This window comes from Heliangelus exortis, chromosome 13, assembly GCF_036169615.1.
Source record: "Heliangelus exortis chromosome 13, bHelExo1.hap1, whole genome shotgun sequence".
NCBI classification, from domain to species: Eukaryota; Metazoa; Chordata; class Aves; order Apodiformes; family Trochilidae; genus Heliangelus; species Heliangelus exortis.
In genome coordinates, this window is record NC_092434.1 from 2,945,791 (window position 1) to 2,966,798 (window position 21,008).

The 21,008-nt window shown below is 37.8% G+C and overlaps 1 protein-coding gene across 1 annotated transcript in view; it reads right to left on the reverse strand.

The window, feature by feature from the left end:
• CDH13 (cadherin 13) overlaps positions 1 to 21,008 on the reverse strand; it is a 402,793-nt gene that overhangs the window by 308,227 nt on the left and 73,558 nt on the right. The window contains exon 2 of the mRNA XM_071756616.1: positions 12,452 to 12,563. Within this exon, the coding sequence (XP_071612717.1) occupies positions 12,452 to 12,563 (112 nt within the window). The remainder of the gene's footprint in view (positions 1 to 12,451; positions 12,564 to 21,008) is intronic.

Consider the following 21,008-nt stretch of genomic DNA (forward strand, 5'->3'; position numbering starts at 1 on the left):
AAATTATGACAGGTCCACATGGATTACAGATGATTTGAAGCAAATCAAAGGCATTAACTTTAATAAGGTGCTTTTTCTCTCTTAAATGCCACTCTTGCTTTCTGTAACAGCAGCCACTAAAAATCAATGATCAGAGACCTTTTTGTGCCACAGAGCCATTAACCTCTGGAACTTCAGCTAAAAGGGGCCCAGGAAACCAGAGCCACACAGCCATCTCCCAAATTTCCCCCTCTCTAACACACAGCATCTGCAGTAGCTCCACCATGAAAATTTACAATCCAAATTTAAAAATCTAAGTTCTATTTTTAAAGGCAACTCTACGAGTGTCCCCCAGAAAACTCCAGAGACTGCAGTACCCTCCATATTGGTGGATGTAGCAGGACCATATGCACAGCAGAGCTAAAATGTAAGGCCATAAAAAAGATGGAAAATTAATTCAAAATGCTTATTATATTTTCAGTAGCATGGCAATAGTTCAACCCCAGTTTCTGCCAGCCCTCAGTAAAGTCAATGAGAGTGGTTTCATTGAAATCAAGCCATCTATGATTAGGTCCTCACAGAATTAGATATAACACTATATTCAAAATTGTAAAGGGTTTGTGATTGACACCTAAACGCCTATTTTCCTTCTGGAATTCTGCAATGAAGCTACTATAAAAAAAATAATCAATGCATAATTCAGTATATTGGAAGAATTATTATAAAGGGTTGTTAAATACAGCTCAAAGCTGGTGAATAAAAAGCCTGAAATCCCTCTTTGCTCCAACACACTGCATGACTTACCCCAAACACACTTTTTCAGGCTCCAAAAAGCCTCTTCCAGGTTTCAAAATGGAACCTTAAGCACAATAAAAGCAATAGCAGCATTATTTTGCAAAAGGGATAAAGGATCTTCTTCTGGCAAGAAAAGCTCCTACATCTGAAGAAAAACTTTGGTTTTGTACACTGATATTACTATATATATATATATAGGTATAGATATATATAACTTAATATTATGTTTTTTGTGAAACATGCCTGGACAAGGCAAGAAAGTGTTCCTTAATTTAGTCAATTATTCAGGCCAGTGCTGTTATTGATAATATCTATCACAATTCTTTTGTCTTCCCACCAGGCTGACAGACACATCAGAATAAGTGCTGACCCACACACCTTGACACCTCCCTTCAACGTTAATCTGAAATTGATTTTACTTTCAAAGGTAAAAGAGAACTGGATGAAGTCAGCTACAAATAAATTCATATCTCAGTGTTCTGAGATTCCTGTAGGATTTGATGAGTATACCATGGGGAGCTCTCCACCAGAAGCTTTGGATGAAAATACACGATCAGATTTCTCTCTTTGGGGGGAAACATAATGTGCATTTTCCCCCATTTTGTTTCTGTTCCCATAATCCTTCTAATGAGGCCATTTTTGAGCAGGAAACTGTGAGGGAAACCTACAGAACACTCTATTTGCATTCAGGACTGCACATCAGCCTTTGGGGTGTGGAGTTCTGGCAGCAGCAGAAGTGGCAAATGCCATCATTGGTTTCAGCAGGGCAGAAAGGGAACTTGGAGATCAGATTCATGTATTACAAGCAAATGAGGTATTGCTATTCCCAAATTTTTCTTTAAAGACAATTTTGGTTATCCTTGCTTCATTCCCATCTCCCAAAGGAAGATTACTCCACTGTTTTCCCATCGTATGAAATAAATACAGCTGAGGAATACACTGATCTCAGGGAAATCCACCCTTACCACTTGGAGTTGAGGTTTTAAGCTTTGTTATGGAAAAGCAAGTGAAATCCCAACCATTCCTGTTGGCATGCAGACCAGCAGGGCCAGGTAACACAGCTACATCCCCTCCTTTGCTTTTTGAGAACATTGCTCTTAGGAGAGTAAGCCAGCTGGCAAATAAATCAGAGTACAGCTTTCCTATGATCTATTAATGAACAGGAGCAGATGATGCACAAAAAAAGAGATGTTCCAGATCCTTCAAGGGCATCCATGTTGCTTTGCTCATTTCATAGTAACATCTAAGTTATTAATTTCTCTGCAAAATTTTTATTGTCATTTATCATTAATAATGATCACTCAGGGCATTCCAGAGAGGAAATTCAGTCTTGTGTTCTATGTAAATCAATTTACTGACACTATTAGAGCTGTGCAAATAATTTATTTTTAGTTCAGCTGCCAAGCAGAAGGTGTTGAGGAAAAGGGTTCCACCAGATTCCAATTTGAAAGAGAAAAACTCTCCAAAAATGGAGGGGGAAAAAAACACAATAACAACAAAATAATCCTTATCTTGTTCAGTGGAATAAAAGCACTTCTCTTGACAAATAAATATTGGACTCCTAACAAATGTAGGAAAAATAAGGAAAGTGCCAGAACTGGCAAACTAGCAGGTGAAGGAGGAAGGGTATGGTGCAGTCCATGCTCTCAGTAACCCCACTGTTCCATTAGGATCTGGAAGGCTCCAGTTCAGCTGCTCTGCTTGCCCAAAGCTGCTGTAACCTATATGGTCCTCTACTTTTTAAAAGGTCTCCTAACTAGCAAGTTGTGTCAGCCCCTTTTGTTGGAGCCCTTTCAGTTGTATCCAATTAATCATTGCAGGGAGAGAGGAAAAAAAAAATATCCAGCAAAGCAAATGATACTTGGGCATTTGGCTTCAAAATCCAGAGAGCAAGGCACTTTTTCCTCTGCACCCTGCTGAAACTGGTGTTCAAATGTTTCTGCATACTTTGAAATCATTATATTCAAATATTCTCCTGCACACATCACAAGCAGGTTCCAGTTCCAGCTCCTGAATACTTATTAAAATACCTATAAAAATAGTTATTTCAAAATCACTAATGCTTCTCGTGGTTTAATGCTATCTTCTATTAAAAATAAAAAAAAAACTTATAAAAGTATAAGCACTCAGGTGAGCAGAGACTGAAACAGCAACCTTCCCTCACATGGGAATGGGCAAACTACCAGACTATGAAGCCACTTATTTAATCCAGATGTAATTAATCCCTTTAAAGTATTACAGTTTCTACAGAAGTAAGAGGCAACAGAAGGGCAAAGCAGGAGCATATGTGCAGAGTTAAAAGATTTCCCTCTCCTGGGTATATGGCACATGTAGATCCAAGTAAAAGCTCCTTAGGAAAGCCTAGAGGAGAAAATCCTGTGAGGCACTAAGGATCCCAAAGAGTGCCACAAAGACTCTGGCAAACTGTCACACAGAGGTGAGAGGACAGAAAAAGAAGCAGAATTTTGCTCTCTAGCCTTTCTACTTGCCTGAATCTTGTTTTGAGGGTTCTATTCAGGTCTTGTTGGTCTTTTGTAATGGTCTTTTGGGCTGAACAGGCTCTTTGGTCTTTGAGGGAACCATTGCCTTGCTGGAAATAAGTGCTCAAGATTTCATCTTGAGTGCCACTGGCTCTCTCCCAGCATTATTAAACTGGCAATACCCTATTGAAGTCATGCAGACACTTTTGCAGAAGACAAACAGAAAACAGGGGATTCTGCTGGGGTTTCTGAACCCCTAAGTTCTAGAAGAAAAGCTATTGTAGCCCTGGCACTAGAGATCAGTGTGAACAGTGAAGCTGGACAGGGAACAATTTATGACCTTTACCTGCAAGCTGCTATTTCCAATCTGGTCTCATTAATCCTGGCTTTGAATTTTACTTAACAAATATTTACATCTTTATTAAGCTTTTAAATCTGTCAGTTCTCATGGGGGCAGTGCCAGCTGTTCTAGCAAGGGCTTTTCTCCCCCAGGAGCCCTCCACCAGCTCCACTTCTTCAGGCTCCCACCTGCCTACTGCAGGCAGTGGGGGTGCAGCACCAATCTTCTCCTTTTTTCAGTGCTCATCCCCATCCAAAGCTTCCTTACACTTAAGAGGTCATGGAGAGAACATAAAGACCAGCCTGGATTTGTTTGCTGAGTTCTCTAAAACCCAGGACCACTTGCAGGTAGGACAAAAGGAGGGTTTGGCACAGACCTATGCAAGGAAACCAGGCTCGAGCAGAGGCAGCACTCGTCTGTGGAAGTCGAGCTTCTTGCTGTGTTAATGAACCTGGGAATAATCACTCCAAATCATGTTTCAGCAGAGAAAATGTGTGTTAGGGAACTTGTATGACTTCTTCTGCATGGCTGCACAGGTGAGAGTCACCTCACAACAGCTTTGCCATCTCCCAGAGGGCAAATATTTTGCATAAGCAAAAGCTTGTGCTGAAGCTAATGGAATTTAGGCATATGGCACACTGAAGGAAAGTCAGGTTTCTGTATGGTGTGGAGGGAACTTAAATAAAATACCTTGCTAAATCAGGATCTAAAGCACAACTGTGGTGTCAGAGTTAAGTGTTCAATTAATTATCAGTGCTAAGTGTGGTTAGTATCCTCCACTTCTGGGAAATGATGCTGACTTATAAAACCAGTGGTGAGTAGTCAAAGCCTATTATTTCCAGAAGCATTAATAAATTTATTAGGTAGGTGTTAAAGGTGCTATCTTTCAGTTTCTTCTAAATTTATCAGAGAAGCTATTAAAGGCAGAGTCTCAAAGAATAAAAGTAAAGAGCCAGAAGTAATAATATTGTTCTTAATGAAGTTTATTTTGATTTACAGTTGACAGGAGCTGCTATTCTGTCATGCCAAAAAGCCTCTGCCTACCTGCAGAAGATCTGATATTTCTCAGAAGGAAAACCAAATTTTACAGAACATTTGGAGAAATGCATTTTTTATTAATGAGAAGAGTCAACTGATCAGCTCCATTATTAAAGATAATTTTAGTCTCCTTCCTGACTTACAAACCTAACTTTTAAAAATTCAAATGGAGGAAGATGTTTGGTTGCCAATCACACTATAAAACTCCCATAATACTGCTTTCACCTCTTTAGAAAAACATTGTGAGATCACTATTTCTTATTCTCTCTCATGTCACACTTGAGCTGCTTCTTCACAAATACAAACCTGTCTGAGCAGCACTTTTGCCCAGAAGAGCCAAGATTAAAATTATGTATCCCAGAAATAGGTGGATCTTACTAACAGCAGCTGTCCATCCCATAATGACACAGTGTGCTGTGAAACCTAACATCACCAGAACAGCTAAGAAATAGTGGATTTGGGCACTTAATGCTTCACCTGTCAAACAAACAGCAAGATAAAGGTGACAGGGGATGAAAACAAAATGTTTCAGGTCACATAAAAGCAACTTAGAGCCTTGGCATTGAAACATCTTTAAATCTCATTTTTAGTAGGGGGCATAAAATCCAATTTGTTTAAGGTATTCTTATGTTTAGAGTTTCAATTCAGCTTCATGAAAAAAAGTGTCAAATTGATTAAACTGTGCTCTGAATAATATTAAAGACAAGGGAGGACCTGGAATACACTCTTAATCATCTTTCCATGATGCCAGAACTACGAAATACTGTGAGCTGCCACACCACTTCTCAGGGACTCTTTTAGCCAGAATTAACCCAAAATGCATTTGGATTTGTGACCATTTTAGGTGCTGTGTGAAGCTGGGAGCCAGCACTGTTGCCCATTTGTCCTTCCAAAAGTGCTGTGGCACTGACATTCCCATGCAGCTGGGCACAGACCTTCCCTGGGGCTGTGACTCTCAGCAGGAGAAAGGAGCCCAGGATGCAATTCCCAAATTGTGACTTTTTTGTGCACAGAGGGGAGAGAAGAGTGACAAGGTTCAGATGGAACAAGTGAGCACCTGGGATTTCCTGGACTTTTCTAGGGAAAGAAACAGGTGCTGGCTTTTATAATTCAACATTTCCCATATGGTTTGTAGAGTATCCTTTATTCAAGCTTTGCTTTGCTCAGGGCACAATAAAACCATTAAAAGATTCCTGTGCCAACAGTGCAGCATTTTTGTGTGAGGACCAGAAGCTGGATACAGAGAACTATCCAACACCCCTTTGGTGTCCACACTAGTGTATTTTTGTTTTTTCCAAAAGTTAAAATACTATAAACACACTGTTTTCATAATTTTTGATTTCTGCTTCCCATTGCATTTATTCTTTAAAGCTGAAGTTACATTTTTGTGTAGGTTGGTGTTAATGCTTTATAAAGGTCAATTCATAGTGGTGCCCCTACTGTTCTATTGTAGGAGTTGAGAACTGGCACTGTAATTAAAATTTCAGTTAAATAAAGTCTGCAGGAGTCCTACTTGTAACCAGGCAATTTGGTTTTCTAGCAAACCAGAGCACATTTTCTGTTGCCACTAAACAAAGCCCACGTGCCTGAAAGCACTTACATGATGTTTCTTATCAGCACAGCTAAATATACTCCAGTTCCAGAATGTAATGTAAATAAAATTAAAATACAAAATGAAATAATTTACTGCAACCATCTTTTTGGTATTCTGGAAAAAACTGGAAAAAAAGACAACTGGGTCTATGGATAAAACTAGCCAAAATGTTCCCACCACTGCTAATAAGGGATAGAAGATATTTACAATTTGTCCTTTAGTGAAATCAGCTTCAATCCTTGGTTGAAGAATGGTTCCACACATTAATTAGATTATAATTTAGTTGAATTTAACTTGCATTTAAAAGTTGTGGTACTTACTACCAAGTGCCACACAACTCTCAAAGATATTATCAATGCTGGGGACAGTTGCAGTGTTAAATTTTTCTTTTCTCAGCTACCTGAAAGCTGCTCCAGTATTGCCTCTCTTTTGCTTCTCTAAAGGCTCCTCAGTTTTGTTTCAAGTATGTCCAAATGTGAAAAAAAAAAGGGCAGCACTGATGTTTTGGGCTGTTTTTTCCTGACTGCAAAGCAACAACCCAGACTGGCACAGCAATTGTCTTTTAGGCCTTCCCAGGGCTCCCAGTTTTATTTCACCTATTTTAAAAATAATTCTTTAGGAAAGGAATTTCAGATTTTTATTAAAGATAATTCCTTTCACACAGGCTTTCTTTAGCCAGTTTCTTATTTCAGCAAATACTGCCACTGTCCTGTTTTGATGGTTTTTCAGGGATTAAAAAAAAACACCACCAATATTTTAGTTAATATTTACTTCACAGGACATGACATGCATTTACTCTGCTATCTACAGCTTGCACTTGTCTGCCCAAGAAGCAGAAGCAGGTACAAGGCATACAAATATGCATAAAGTCATTCCAAAATGACCAGGGTTTTCAGAATCAATTAATAAAAAGTTACTTTTCCTTTCCCTTCTCTGGAAAAAAGGAGTTTGGGTGGATAAGCTGATGGAGACAGAAGGAACCCCAGCCTACAGCTAGAAAAAAACACTCAATCTAATAAATTTCTGAAAGACTTCATGAATTTCCTGCCAGAGTTACTTATTCTCAAAGAGACTGAGAGATCCCATGCCAGAAGAAAGCTGTGTAAAGAGGAGAAGTGTGCATTAAAGCAGACACCAGCTGATGCACAGACAGATTGCTCTGTTCAGGAAATCCTGCTTTAAATAAGAAATGGGGAAAAAAACCCTGTGTGTTCAAGTGTGAGTATAATTATATTACAAAAGTTATAATTTTGATTATCCCTGACAGGTTTTGACTTTGTCCTGAAGATGCTTTTCAGAGACTAAATAACTCTTTCCCATAGGTCAGCCTAAAGTCCTCCCTTTTAAAAAAGTGGTTTAATTAAACATGCATAAAAATCAAACAGTCCTTTTAAACCACATTTCCCCTCAGGTCCTGTTAATAGGTTGACTTGCACCATTTGGAAGGTATCTGTGACCACCTGGCACTCAACCAGTTTTTCTGTTTTGCTTTGCTTTAATCATGTGTGCCAGCAGTTTAACAGGAGGTATGATACTCCCTTCTGTTGCAACACCAGTCTGCATACATCTCCTCAGAGACATCTGAGATGTTCTATATTATTTAGTCACAACATATATTTGCAATGCACACACAGCTTTCTACCCCTCTGTAAGAGTCAGGCATTAATCTTCAATTAGAAAGCAAAGCTTCAGGTATTTAGGCACAAAAGTGTCTTCTCTTTGAAGATTCCCCTCTCTCTGCCTCCTAACCATGTGTTGTAAAGTTCCCAAGCTCTCACTTTTAAAATTATTTCCACTATTTTGCAACCATTTTGCATATTTCCTGGCATTTCAGCAACAGGAATGTGGCTTCTTACAGCCATTTAAATAGGAACAGAGTGATTAAGAGATTTCTCATCTCTGGGCTTCAAATCCTGACCAGTATTTCTGCCCACATGGCATAACAGAGTCCCAGATGCCTCATCTTAATTGTGTATCCAAGTGTTAGTTCTTAAGCTCTGATATTCAAGTTCTGTGCATGGGCACATGCACATTAAGATGTATTTTTAGAGTGGAAAAAGCATTCTGCTACCTGGGTAGAAAAGTTGACAGACATTTCTGAAAAACCCATGCCCCACACAGGAATAAGGGCCACATTTTCTACACAACATGTTTCTTAACATAGCAAGTGATTTTTGTGAAGGAGAAGTCATTTTAAAATGCTTCTGGGATTCAAAATATGCTGGAAAACTTCTTTATTTTGAAAACCCCCAACTACATTTCAACCTTACCTTACTTGAGCATTTTATTTGCAAGCTACAACTCCCTCCTTCCTCTCCAACTACCCAAGACCTCATGAAGAGTTAACTGGCACATAAATGTCCTTAAAACTCCATAGAGGTTTGACATATTGCAGTATATTGAAGGGGCTTTATGGAAGGTGCAGAAAAAGTGAGGCAAGTGGAGATGGATCAAGTGTGTGTGATAACACAGACTGCATAGATCAGAGAAAATGAGAGCAACAGTAACACTGATAGCATGGAAGAGTCACAGAAAGAGGCCATCTGTACAGGTAAATGGCAGGGTAATCAGTGGGAAGAGTGGAGGGGGTAAATCAGAAGTGTCACATGGCTTCATCAAAAATCAGTTGGAAATGTCTTGATGTGAGCATCATTGGTGCTGTGATCCATACACCTGGGATGTTGCAATTATAGGAATGAGCTTGTCTGATTTTTCCAGGGGTATTATTCAGTTTGAACAATGGAAATCCTGTTGGAAGCTCCAGCTCTGCTAGACAACAGAACTGCCTTTCAGCATTAATGATAAGCAGACTAATATATTTCCCATCATATGAGTAAACAAAGATTTTTCAATATGGTTGAACAGAAAAGCTTTTGTTAAAATCCACAGAATGAAAAAGCACCCAAATGCAGACAGGCAAAGCCCTGATCCTGAAGCAGCCCAAGCTCTGAAACATGCAATCTATCACGTAAGACAGGAGAGGTCAGCCATTAATTAACATCCAAATTAATGCTCTTTAAATAAGGGTCAAAACTTCCTTTGTTTTGACATTTAAATCAGTGGCAATGAATTCCCCAGTTTAATATGCACAACACATCACCCGATGCCTTTATGTTAATTGCCTCAATTTTTCAAGTGCACTTTTTGATTCATTGTCAATTAAAGATACCCCCAAAAGCCAGGCCTCATGTATGTTAAGTATAAACATGATTAATGTAACACAATTACATTTCCACATTTGATGAGTCTGATTAGGAACTTTCTCTCAGCCTGGCGTGACAGAGCATTGTCACTCCCAGTGATCCATCAGCCCTGGCAAAGCCAAGAGTGCCCATTGGGAAGTATTTCAGGGAGAAATGTTTCAGACAGGTGTAAAACCTGTAATTAAGTGCTGCCAATTATCAGCTTATCAAGATTGTAGCAATCTTTATTCCGTTGCAGAAGGTGGTCCTAGATTCAAACAAAAAAACAGAATATAAGGAAAAAATCCAGTGATCCACTGCTTGTTAAAATTGGACTTATGTGGACAGACCCTCTAGGATTTCCAGAAAGTGACCCTAGGAATCCTCTCCAACTATATAAAGGGAAAACTGGTTTAAGAAAACTGCATTCAGGGAGAAGAAATGGGCAGACTCAAAGTAGGAGAGCAATGCTTGATTTTGGCTGTGGTCATGTAAAACACAAGTAGTCAGAAAAGGATCTGATAAGTGGTAAAAACTGGGAAAAATTCATAACAGAATTAGGGTAATAAAATGGACCAGGGTTTAGAGGTTGCTGTTTGTTCAGATGTAATGGTGAGTAAAAATAATAGCAGTTCAGCCTGAGCACAATGACACAAAATCTAAGAAATAGCAACAGAATTCCAGTAGGCTTCCAACTTCTAAGTAGGCTTTGAAAAGACATTGATACAAATCAGGAATCAGGTGATGATACATAAAAACTCTGTTCTCTCAGTTTGGGCTTCTCTTCCTTCTCATCAGTAGATGTAAAACATAATTAACATTACTATATTTAAAGTAATAAATCCATAAGAACCAGACAGAACTCATATTTAATTACAAGGGAGATACTAGCAAGGAAATGTACAGTATGTCCTTGCCTAAATTGAAAAATAAAATAAAAATAAACTGGTTTATTGCACTTCTGAAAAAATTCAGCAGCTCCTTGGCTTATCAAGAACTACAAAAGCAATCACTGCTTTGCATATTCACTCTGTTAATTTACACAGCCCTGGTAAGCCACACATTGTAATGCAACTGCTAAATTACACTGGGCAACAGGTACAAAAAGATGCAAGAACATGCAATATGTATTCAAACTAACAATTAAAAATATCAATTCTGTGAAGAATGAAGAAACTGCAGAGGTTTAACAGTGCTGCATGAAGGACAGACTGTTTACAAGTGATTGAATTAACTGGAGTCATGCATCAACAGTCTGCTTTTGTCAAACATCACATATTAGGCCAATTTAGTGTCTCTTCATTAAAATAATTTAATTCTGAAGCTTGTTTCCAAGCATTTCTAAATCTCTTCCTGCTCTTCCCTTTTCCTTGCATTAATGATAGAGTCTTAATTATTGTGTTAGTTTCACACAAGTGTAATTTTCTGGGTCACCACAGTCAACTTTGGTTTAACCAATTCATTCTTTAGGTATTTGGGAGGAAAGGCAGAAAACAGCAGATCAGGCCAGACACCCAACAGCCTCTAAGTTCAGAAGCAACCAAATACAATTTTTTTTTGTTTATTTCAGCTTAAAACTAACTTACTAATATTGTTTTTCTTTAAATAAGCCTTCAACTTTGCCTGCTTATTAAATCCATTGCATTTCCTACATTCTCTGAATTTCTTCCTTTAACCATGTAGGAATGTGTTCAACTTTTTAAAATGAGAATTTATAAGAAAATAAAATTGCCAAAAGTCATTAGAAATTTGAAAGCTCTCTTCTAAGCTGAATAATAACCTCACATCTCTGCATAGCATTATTCCTTCTGATCTACATTGCTTCTGAAAACACAGACTAAGTAACTTGTCAAAATGATGAGACTAAAAATGTTATCCTAAAGGCTTATTTTAGCACCTGTTAAACATTGACTGACTTCAGTTTAAGAGAGTAATTTTAATAGGCTCTGGCAACTAATTCTAGTATTTAAGTTTGAAAGTTAGTGCTGTTTTAAAACAAGTATGCAGAGATATTAAACCTTTACCCAAACGTGGATAACAGTGAAAATATGTCAACATTTGCTAGTAATACCTGAAGGGAATTGAGGTGAGAAATGTGTGTATTTAATAATAGTATTACTATGCTTTTTTTGGTCCACCAGACTATGCCTATCACACCATGGGATCTGGAGATTCTCAGATATTCTCAGTAGATGCCAAGCTGCATATCTGGAAGAATTCCTGGTTCAACACCAAGTAACCAAGCATGGAAAAGAAGATATTACTAATATGTATTATATATAAAAATGCTGGCATGTTTGGAAGTTATGAAAATGCCAGCACTTAGCATCTTTAAGTCTTCAAGATCATTGGATAAAATACTACCTCAGTTTGACACCCTTGAAGTGCCAGAGCCACAGAACTAAATGAACAATTTTAACAAAGCATTTGAATTGAACACCAGGTCTGAAAGAAACTTAAATCTGCTTCTGTTTAATGTTTTGAGTGTACAGTGCCAGGCAGGATTTTGTCATGAGACAAATGGTCATTGGAATATTACTGAATATCCCAGCTGTGTGAAACATGTAATAACAATTTGCTGGTACTGGTGATCATAAACTTCATCCAGTCTCTTCTGAATTTCATGTAAAAGTCTGGGCAATGAAACCTCTAGGACATAAGCTTCTAAATCTGAGTTTCAGAGATAAATGAATAATGAAAAGTTGATAGGCGAGCCTTGATTTCCAAGATTAGAGAAGAGACTAAAAAAAATTGAGTAAATTTACTTTTAAAAAAGTGAATTATTTTAAGTTTTCACAGTGTTTGTATTGTCCTATATGATTCCTTATAGTATTTCCCCATCTCAAATACATGGAACAGGGCAGTCTGTAGAGATATAGGATTAATGCAGGGGAACTCAGACAGAATCTTGGCAATAATCAGAATCCTATGTACAAAAAAATAAAAAATAAATTAAAAAAGGCTTTCTGATAAATGGCAGAAGTTATAGGAATTTATAAGCAAGTGTGATTTTTAACAATAATAATATATGAAAATAACATACAGTTCAGAATTCGCTGGTCCTCTGTGAATTCAATTGGCTGCTCAATATAAAAAACCTTTTGCTGGAATCCAGGGACACATTCTAAACCTTCTGCACATGAAAGCAGCAGAACCTGAGGAAAAAAAAGGAAATGTATTTTTAACATTCACTCATTCATCCATCATGTTGGCTCCTGGGAATAATACTGGGCTTAGGCTCAGTGGTCATAAAACAAAACACTGAGCTCCATGCTCATAAAACAAAATATCCATCACATCACATCAAACTTCCCCTTCAAATCTTCCTAAACAATTTTTATGGGAGGTTATTGGTTTTATATATGCAGAGTGATATGGAAATTACAAAATAGTAGCTTTTGTGGTTAGATTCAGTCCACACTATCAAGAAAGGATATTTCTGATCTTTATAAACATAGGATTCAATATTGGTCTTCAAATCACAAGTGGACACAGTGCACTTAAATGAAACACTTTTAAATTGATTTAAATGAGTTGTTAACTAAGGGTCTGCAAACCTAGTTTCAAGAAGTCTAGCATCAAGTTATAGAAGCAATTCTTTATTAAAAGGTAAAGCTTCACAGCACAAGTATCCTTTATAGAACTTCTTTGCTAACAAATGTAAAATGTTGTCCCCCTCCAGCCACTGTTTCTCCATTTTCCCTGTAATTAAAAGCTTGTTTACACCAAGGGAATAATGAAAATTAAATGTAAGAATCATAGTGAAGGCAGGTCTGAAGGTTAAGGTTGAGCACAGTTTGTGTCACTGTAAGTATGTGGTCACCAAAGTTCCTGTCAAGACAGGAACACCTTAGCAAAGGAGGAAGCTTAAAAGCAAAATAAAAGTGGTTGAAGATAGGTACAACACTAATCCCAGTCTCTGAAGGTTTGTATTCTAGTCCTGAAGAGAGACAACCTGAAAGGTTATTTTACTTGGCAGCTTTTAAATGAGAGCAGGAGGGTAAGAATGTCCAAGAAAAAGGCAGAGGGAAAAAAAAAAAAAAAAAAAAAAAAAAAAAAAAAAAGAAAAAGAGAGAGAGACTAAAAAGTTTAAAAGGTTAAAGAGAAAGGCAAGTTCAAGAGCAGGAAAAGTCAAATATGTATTTTTAAACCTAGACATGTGTAGCCACATTTTCCAAAGTACTTTGTGCTTCACAGTCTTCAAAGATGTTTTTCAAAATCTGACTTTCTGCTGCTGTGCAGACTACTCTGATTTCAAGGTTGTTAGGGCCAATGTGCTGCTTATTGGACAGAAAAAAAAAAAAAAATTAAAAAGAGAGAGGGCACACAGTGACCAAGAAGAAAATGGTCAAGCAAACACAATGGTTGTGAATACCATTAGCTCTAGAATCCAAGTGGCCCTGAACAAATGAGTCTATTTACTGAATACATCCTCAAGATGTGAATGCAATTTTTCAAATAATAAAAAGAAAAAAGTGAAGTGGGGACAGAGTTTGTTTCCCAAAGCACCCAAGTGAAGGCTGAAGGCTCCTTTCTCCTTCCCCAGCTCAGCTGACAAACTGCTCTCTTACTTCTCCCAGCCCTGCAGCACCTGACACATTTCTCAGTTCTACCTTCACATCTTTTAAGTACACTGATCCTGGTCCTACAGAGAGGCCCTGAAAAATATTTACATCTTTGTGTTTCTCTCCTAACCCCAACTCTTAGCCCGTCCACTGAAGCAGAGCAATGCATTTTCTGCTCTCCCCCTTCAAGCACTTCAGACACCAAGTTTTATGTGATCCCATTTAGAGAAACCAAAGGCAGCAATACCCCACCTGGTCTGCATTTGTTCTCCTCATTGAAACCAACTGCTGGACCATTTGTTTCATGCCACTGACATTTGCTATAAAATCTTGGCTAGAAGTTCTAGCAGACTGTGAAAACCAGCCAAAATATTTTCTGCCAATTAAGCTGGTGATAGTCAGATGCAGCAGATGGAAGCCTTTGCCTTCCACCCTGACCTGCTCTGTCTTTGTTCCTTTGAAGGATTTACCAAAAAAGAAGAGAAAGCCTTAGAGTAATGCACCAAGAAAGGTTTAATACACTAATTCACTTCTGGATATCCACATAACTGCTGCCTTTCCTACCAATGCTTATAAACACACTGTCCCATTCAATTATGGACATTGATGTCTTGATTTTATTAGAGATCCTGGACTCTGTGGGTAGAGAATTTGATGTATCTCCTTCAATCTTCCAGTATGAGGCAAATGCAGATATAAACTTACACACTCAGAGCCTCAAAATTGTGTGTAAAACTTGATTACTGATTATAAAAAAAAAAAAAAAAAGCCTGATATACATCTAAATGGTCACATTGCACAGAAAGACATTTTCTGTGTGCACAGGTGCATCTTTGAAAGCACCTTTCTGACTCATGTTACTGCATGAATAGACACAGAAATGCAATCACAGGAAAACTCTTTTGGTCCCAGGATGCAAGCAACTGAAGCAAAGATATAACAGCCCCCATCAGCAAACCAGCTCAAACCACATATGCTGAAATTTAAGTACAAACAACTCTTCTAAAAGATTAACACAGCAAGCAAGAGGTAAATCTTGTTCTGATCTCCCAGCTGCTGACATCTGGCAGCTGAAAGTCTTGTCACACAGAGCTATAAATAAAAAGCCTCCTTGGACATCAAGTATGTCAGTACTTAAAGCAGGCATATTCCCTTCTCTATCACATTTGTGACAGTAGAAGCTGCCTTTGAAATCTGGGCAATCTAAATAGGTCAGGAGTTAACTTCTGGAAGCCTGGTACAGAAGCCTCACATAATACAGATGCAGCAAATAGAAAATGACCTTTACTCCTTTTGAAATAATTACAAGAATCAGACTTGGCCTTGCTGTGAAATGGAACATTTTATCCTACTTGTACAATTCCAGACACTTTCTTCTTCTCAACATGTCAGACAAGGTGTTAATTTTGTCACCACACAGGGTTTTTAATTAATTATCTTTTGTAAGCACAATTATTCTTTTAATTTATTTTTCTCACAGAGAAACTTCTGTTGAACTAAAAATGTCCACCTCATTAAAATAATTTCTGTTGAGGTTCTTCACTTTGGGAAGAAATTCTCTAAAAATACCTTGAAAAAAATTAGTCCAACAGATTTGTGTTGAAGACAAAGAGAATATTGTTCAAAGCAGAACACATTCTGAATTTAAGAGTCATGTAGATTTCATATTTTTGGACATGATAAAAGGGTTTATGGGCTGATAACTGTCTAAGGAGAGACCTCAACCAAACACACCAAAAGTGATGTTTAAGTGTCAAATCTGTAGAATTCAGGACATACAAACCTTGTTCATATATCTAGTCAAGAAAGCACTGGGCAATTAGTACAAAAGAATCCTTCACCCATCACAAAGAAAAAAGGCACATTCTTGAAAGGATCTGACAATTCTGCAGCAAATATCATTTGCTCAGGAAAATCTGAAGGGGTAGAAGCCTGAAAAGCAAACCAGGGAGTTGTTACTACTCAGACCTGCAGATCCTCTATTCACTGACAAGCAGAATCAAAGGTTTTCATAACCTCCTGCTTTTCAGAGAGGCACAGAGTGAAAACCCATTTTTAGTATCCTGACAATTTGTCTTTCTGAATTTATTACTAGTCACTAGGAGAAAATGTCACTGGTTCAGATAAATCTTTTGCAAATTTGGTCACTGGGCTAGAACTAGACTTCTGATGAAGTATCAAGACCACGAAACACCTTTTTTTTTTCCATTAATAAAATGGTGCACACATGCTTGGGACCTTGCCTGATCTCAACATTTGCACTGAAAGCTGCAATTTTATACCCCACTGCAGAAGAAATTAATAAAACCTCTGATGTTAAAGAACCTCTGGGTATTTTATCTCAAAACCCAGGGTTCCTCTACTGGTGATTCCAAGGTATCCTCCAAGACGACCTTCCACAAAATTTTAAAATCTGTCCTTTTTAACTCACCCACAGTTTCAGCACACAAAACAACTCCATTCAGGTTTGATTGCCCACATCCTCACTCTGGAAATTAGTTTTCTCACCTTTTACTGTAAACACTCTCATGTCTTCATTAGCTCTACCTGTATGAGATCAGCTTTCTACCCACAAAATGAAAGCTTCAGAATATTAATTGCATTTCATACACAGTCTTGTGGTGTGAAACTCATCCTGGGCTTTATTTAAATAGAGATGTAAATGCAGACACCTGTTAAAACCATCTGCCCAGACAGGAATTGTACACACAACAAATGCAAACAAATAATATTTCAGAGGGCAGGATTCTGTAGGACCACGTTCTACCTTCTAGTTCGAGAGAGTAACATAAAACCCCCCAAAAGATATAAAAAAGAAAGCACCCTCATTTTTGCTAATAGTAATACTCACAAAAGTTCACAAATTAAGAGTCACTTGCTGAGAAATTAGGGGTTCTGTTGAGGTTAGGCTCTTTTGTTGGCAGATTTTATGTGGGCTTTTTAGAAGCAAGGTTTTGGGGTTTCTTTTTTCAGTCATTTCACTCATTTACTTCGAAGTAAATATTGAAAATTTATGCTTCCAAGCTTTTCTCCGGAAGCATGAGAACGTGAAATTTGGTTTTTTGCATATGAAAACTTCAGATTTTCATATAAAATATGGTGATCCTAAAAGCTGAGAACTGAGAGGGGAAAAGTAATCAGAATAATGAGAACTACCAGCACCGAACTGAATTGCACATAACAAAATATTTTCATTATGCAGATCAAGATTTTTGAATCTTAAAACCCTTCCTGTCTTCAAGTGCTGCAATATTAGATCCCCAAAAATGGAGAAGCAGCCATCAGAGAAGAAAAACAAGTAATGAGGAGCAGGGTCTCAGTGATTTACAGAGGGAAGATGAATTTTTTCCTTCGCTGAAGTCAGTAACTGTTCACTGATTTCACTTTTTTTACTCAGGATTTAAATGAGGGAGTTATTTAAATGAAATTAAGAGAGGGATCCTTAAACAGAACAAAAGAGCACTGCTTTAAGTAAGGCTGTGATTCTGCATTATGCAGACTCCAATTAGAATGTCAGTGGGTGCTAAGGCAATTGTTTCATCAGATGCAGACTGGACATTAAGTTCTCCTTGTCTTCTGTATTTCTGACATCAGCTGGAACAGGAAAAAACCCTCAAAATCTGAATAACTTCTGATTGGATAATTAACAAAGGTATTTTAACATTGCAGAAAGGTAGGTTGAATATTTTATCTCAGAGTGACTAAATTAAACGAAAGAGTTCTTTTGAAAATGTTTGATTTGTGGAACACCAGGGATTTAGGGAATTTTTTTATTCAATATTTTCATTTTGGAGGGAAAGTTTTCACTGTTCTAGGCTTTAACCTCTCTTCTCTTTATCAGGAATGAGGTTCAGAAGACAAGTATTCACAATCTCTACAGCTCTTCGTCTAAATCTGATAGTGAATTCCAGTCATTTTTCTAAGAAATGCTATTAAGATTTGGCACTCAGATTCTTCAAGGATGATAAATATTCTTTTTAAGGGCCTACATATCCATTCACTGCATGGCTCTGTCCTAAAAGTGAAAGTCACACTTGGAGTAGTGAAGGGTGGGCTATGAACACACAAATTAGAATGACTTTATGGGCTCAACTGAATGTCCTTGCCTTGTCACAAAGTGGTGTGACTGCAGTAGGCAGCCATTAACTTGAAAAGAAAAACATGAAAAACTCTCTTTTGAGAGTTTCTGTGCTGGGTACTTTCTTTTTATGACCACTTTCTTTGTGAATGTGTGATTATTATAAGAACTTCATCATCACATATTCTAGTAAAAAGTGTGCATCTTCCATGACACTGGAAACCTTAAGTTGCTCAAGTGGCAATTTACCAGCAGTGGTGTCTGAAGAGAGAGTTCCTTTCCTTCTGAAAATCAAGATATCTGGAAGAGGCACTATCAGGTAAGATACAACCCCAGCATCTGTTCAGAGCCCAAAGCAGCTCCAGAGTCCACACAGTTTTGGGGTCAGTAAGTATAACATGAGACTGATACTAGAGAGCACGTGAACACTTGGTTCAAAGCCATAAGTGTGATGATTTTACTCTCCCTTTTTACTCTCTCCCTTTTTCTGTTCTTTCTCCAGTCACAACTACTCTCTCAATCAAATCAGCAGGCAGATCTGAGAAGGCCAGTGCCACAGGGTAGTGTAACTAGGAAAACATGGTTGAGTGCAAGACCACCAGATTTGGCCTTTCATCTGGTTAAGATGCCAGAAAACTGCACACTAAAATTAAGTGCTCTAATAAACCCTTACTAACACATTCATATGTAAAAGATTTGACCTAGCCTAGAGTTCCCTTGGGAGCAGAAAAGGTTTATACAGGCTTGGGAGAAATCACCTCTGTTTGCAGAAGCAGGGACAACATCCCCATCCCAAACAATTCTTCCTGCATTCCACAGTTCTGGACTCTCGTTCTGAGGGTCACTTCACAGCTTCCAGAACATATTTTTTCCTGGTCAATTTACAGCCTTTTATTCTCTTACATGCCTTGTCTCAGACTTGTTAACCTTCCTTCCCTGACTCTTCCATTTGTTAGGCTACACACACCAAACTCTCCCAACCTCCTCCTGTAGGGATGCATCCCTGCCATCATTTCAGTAACTTTTCATTGTGCCTGCTTAAGTTTGTACATATGCAAAATACAAAAAAATCCCAGATAAGCATTCTCTGGGCTCTAGTAAGTGATGTTAATGTTTTCTCAAGCCCAAAATATGTTATCTAATGCTTCCTAAAATTCCACTGTTCCTGTTGAAAGTCTTCTTGTACTGATGGATGTCAATCATTCCAGAATTCACTGACACAGAAAGAGCTGAAAAAATTTGACACCAAAGGAGATGCTGCCTCCATTTAGCTACAACAGTGCTAAGCAGCTTTTGCAAACAGTTGGGATTAATCTTTATGAAATACAAACACAGATGCAAACCCTCATGCCTTGCTAAATCTGTGTTCTTTCTGAATAGATGGGAACCAGCTCTGCTCACAAGTGGCAGACATCTCACAGGGTAAAAGCCCAAGCTTAACCTTCCTTCCCAACAGAGTTTAACAGCTGAGACTCTGGATTTGCTGATAGGTGATGGTTTTCAGGCTCAAGGTGGCTGTTAATATAAACTGTTGTTTATATAAAAACAACTTCACAAGGAAATACCTACCCATCATGATTAATAACACTATTTAACTAATAAGAGCCCTCATACAAAAAGGATGGATTGGGCTCCAAGGTTATTTTTTTCAGTTTTTTGGCATTAAGAAAAAAGTAATCATATTTTGTTGAAACATCACTGGAATGAGATTACAGCTGATTAGCCTATTTAGAGAAGCTGGATAATAAATTCATTTTACAGGGCACAGAATAATGCAAATGAGGCATTCAGTAGCATTCTGGTACCACTGAGAGGGGCATAAAAAAGAAACATTGAAAGGCAGAATTCTGACCTGGTTATACTGTTAGGTATGGAATTACTGAAACTGCATTACAACAATAACCTGTTCAAAGATCTGCTTATTCCCAACATTTTTGTTATTTATTGCCTGATGAAATGAAGAGGCTGATCCTGTTTTCCAGCACTAACGACTTCATGAAACACTTAGATGAATGAAAACATGGATCTCTGGGTTTAAAAAAAAAAAAAAAAAAAAAGAAAAAAAATTATGAATTGTTTAAACAAATTCATAACCCTTCACATGCAGTTGCATGGGGCAAAGGCATTATTCCACAAAGAAAAACACTGATGTGGCAAAAGCTATTAGAGAAAAAATTAAAATCATATTTCTTACAGCAGATAGTGGGGTTTGGATAGGATGGCTGGAAACAATGAGGAATATGATACATGTTTAATTTCCCAGCAGTGTGATTGTTATCCAAAAAAGTGCAACCTCCCACCTATCAGGTTCTTTATAGCCCACAAAGTTCCAGCATAAAGCAATTATTACTGCACCACACAACTGAACTTGGTGTAGCACTCAACATCTGTCTTTTGCACTGGTAAGGTACACCAAAAATGAGCTTGCTAAAAAACAAGAATAGCAAGGTTTGAGTATTAAACACAGACACAGTGCTCCCACCTTGAAACATTTCAAAACAAGGAATCAATCCCCACAACTCAAAACAAGTAGAAGGACAAGTTGAAAAGTGTATTTCAACTTCAAGAAAACATTTGTCAAGCATTTTCTGACTTTCTTCTAAACAGTAACAAATGTGCTGTTTTTTAAAAAATGGAAGCTTTCAATTAAATCCCTCAATTCCAGCAAGGATATGGGGGAAGAGAAACCCTACAGCTTAACACTGAAAGATTCATAATAAAACATAAGATATTGTTACAAAGAAAGGGCAATGCAAGCCTGTCTAGCAGCTTTGCTTTGCTCCTATTTGACTTCAAGAGGCAGAGGACAGGATATTCTGCAGAACAAGCAGGAGGCAATTTTTTGCACCAAGTTCTCTGCCCATCACATGGTTATTTTCTTCTCTCCCATAAATCATACTGAGCACTAGTAGTATGAGAGTATTAAAATAAGGAGCTCTGAAGACTCTCTTGGCTTC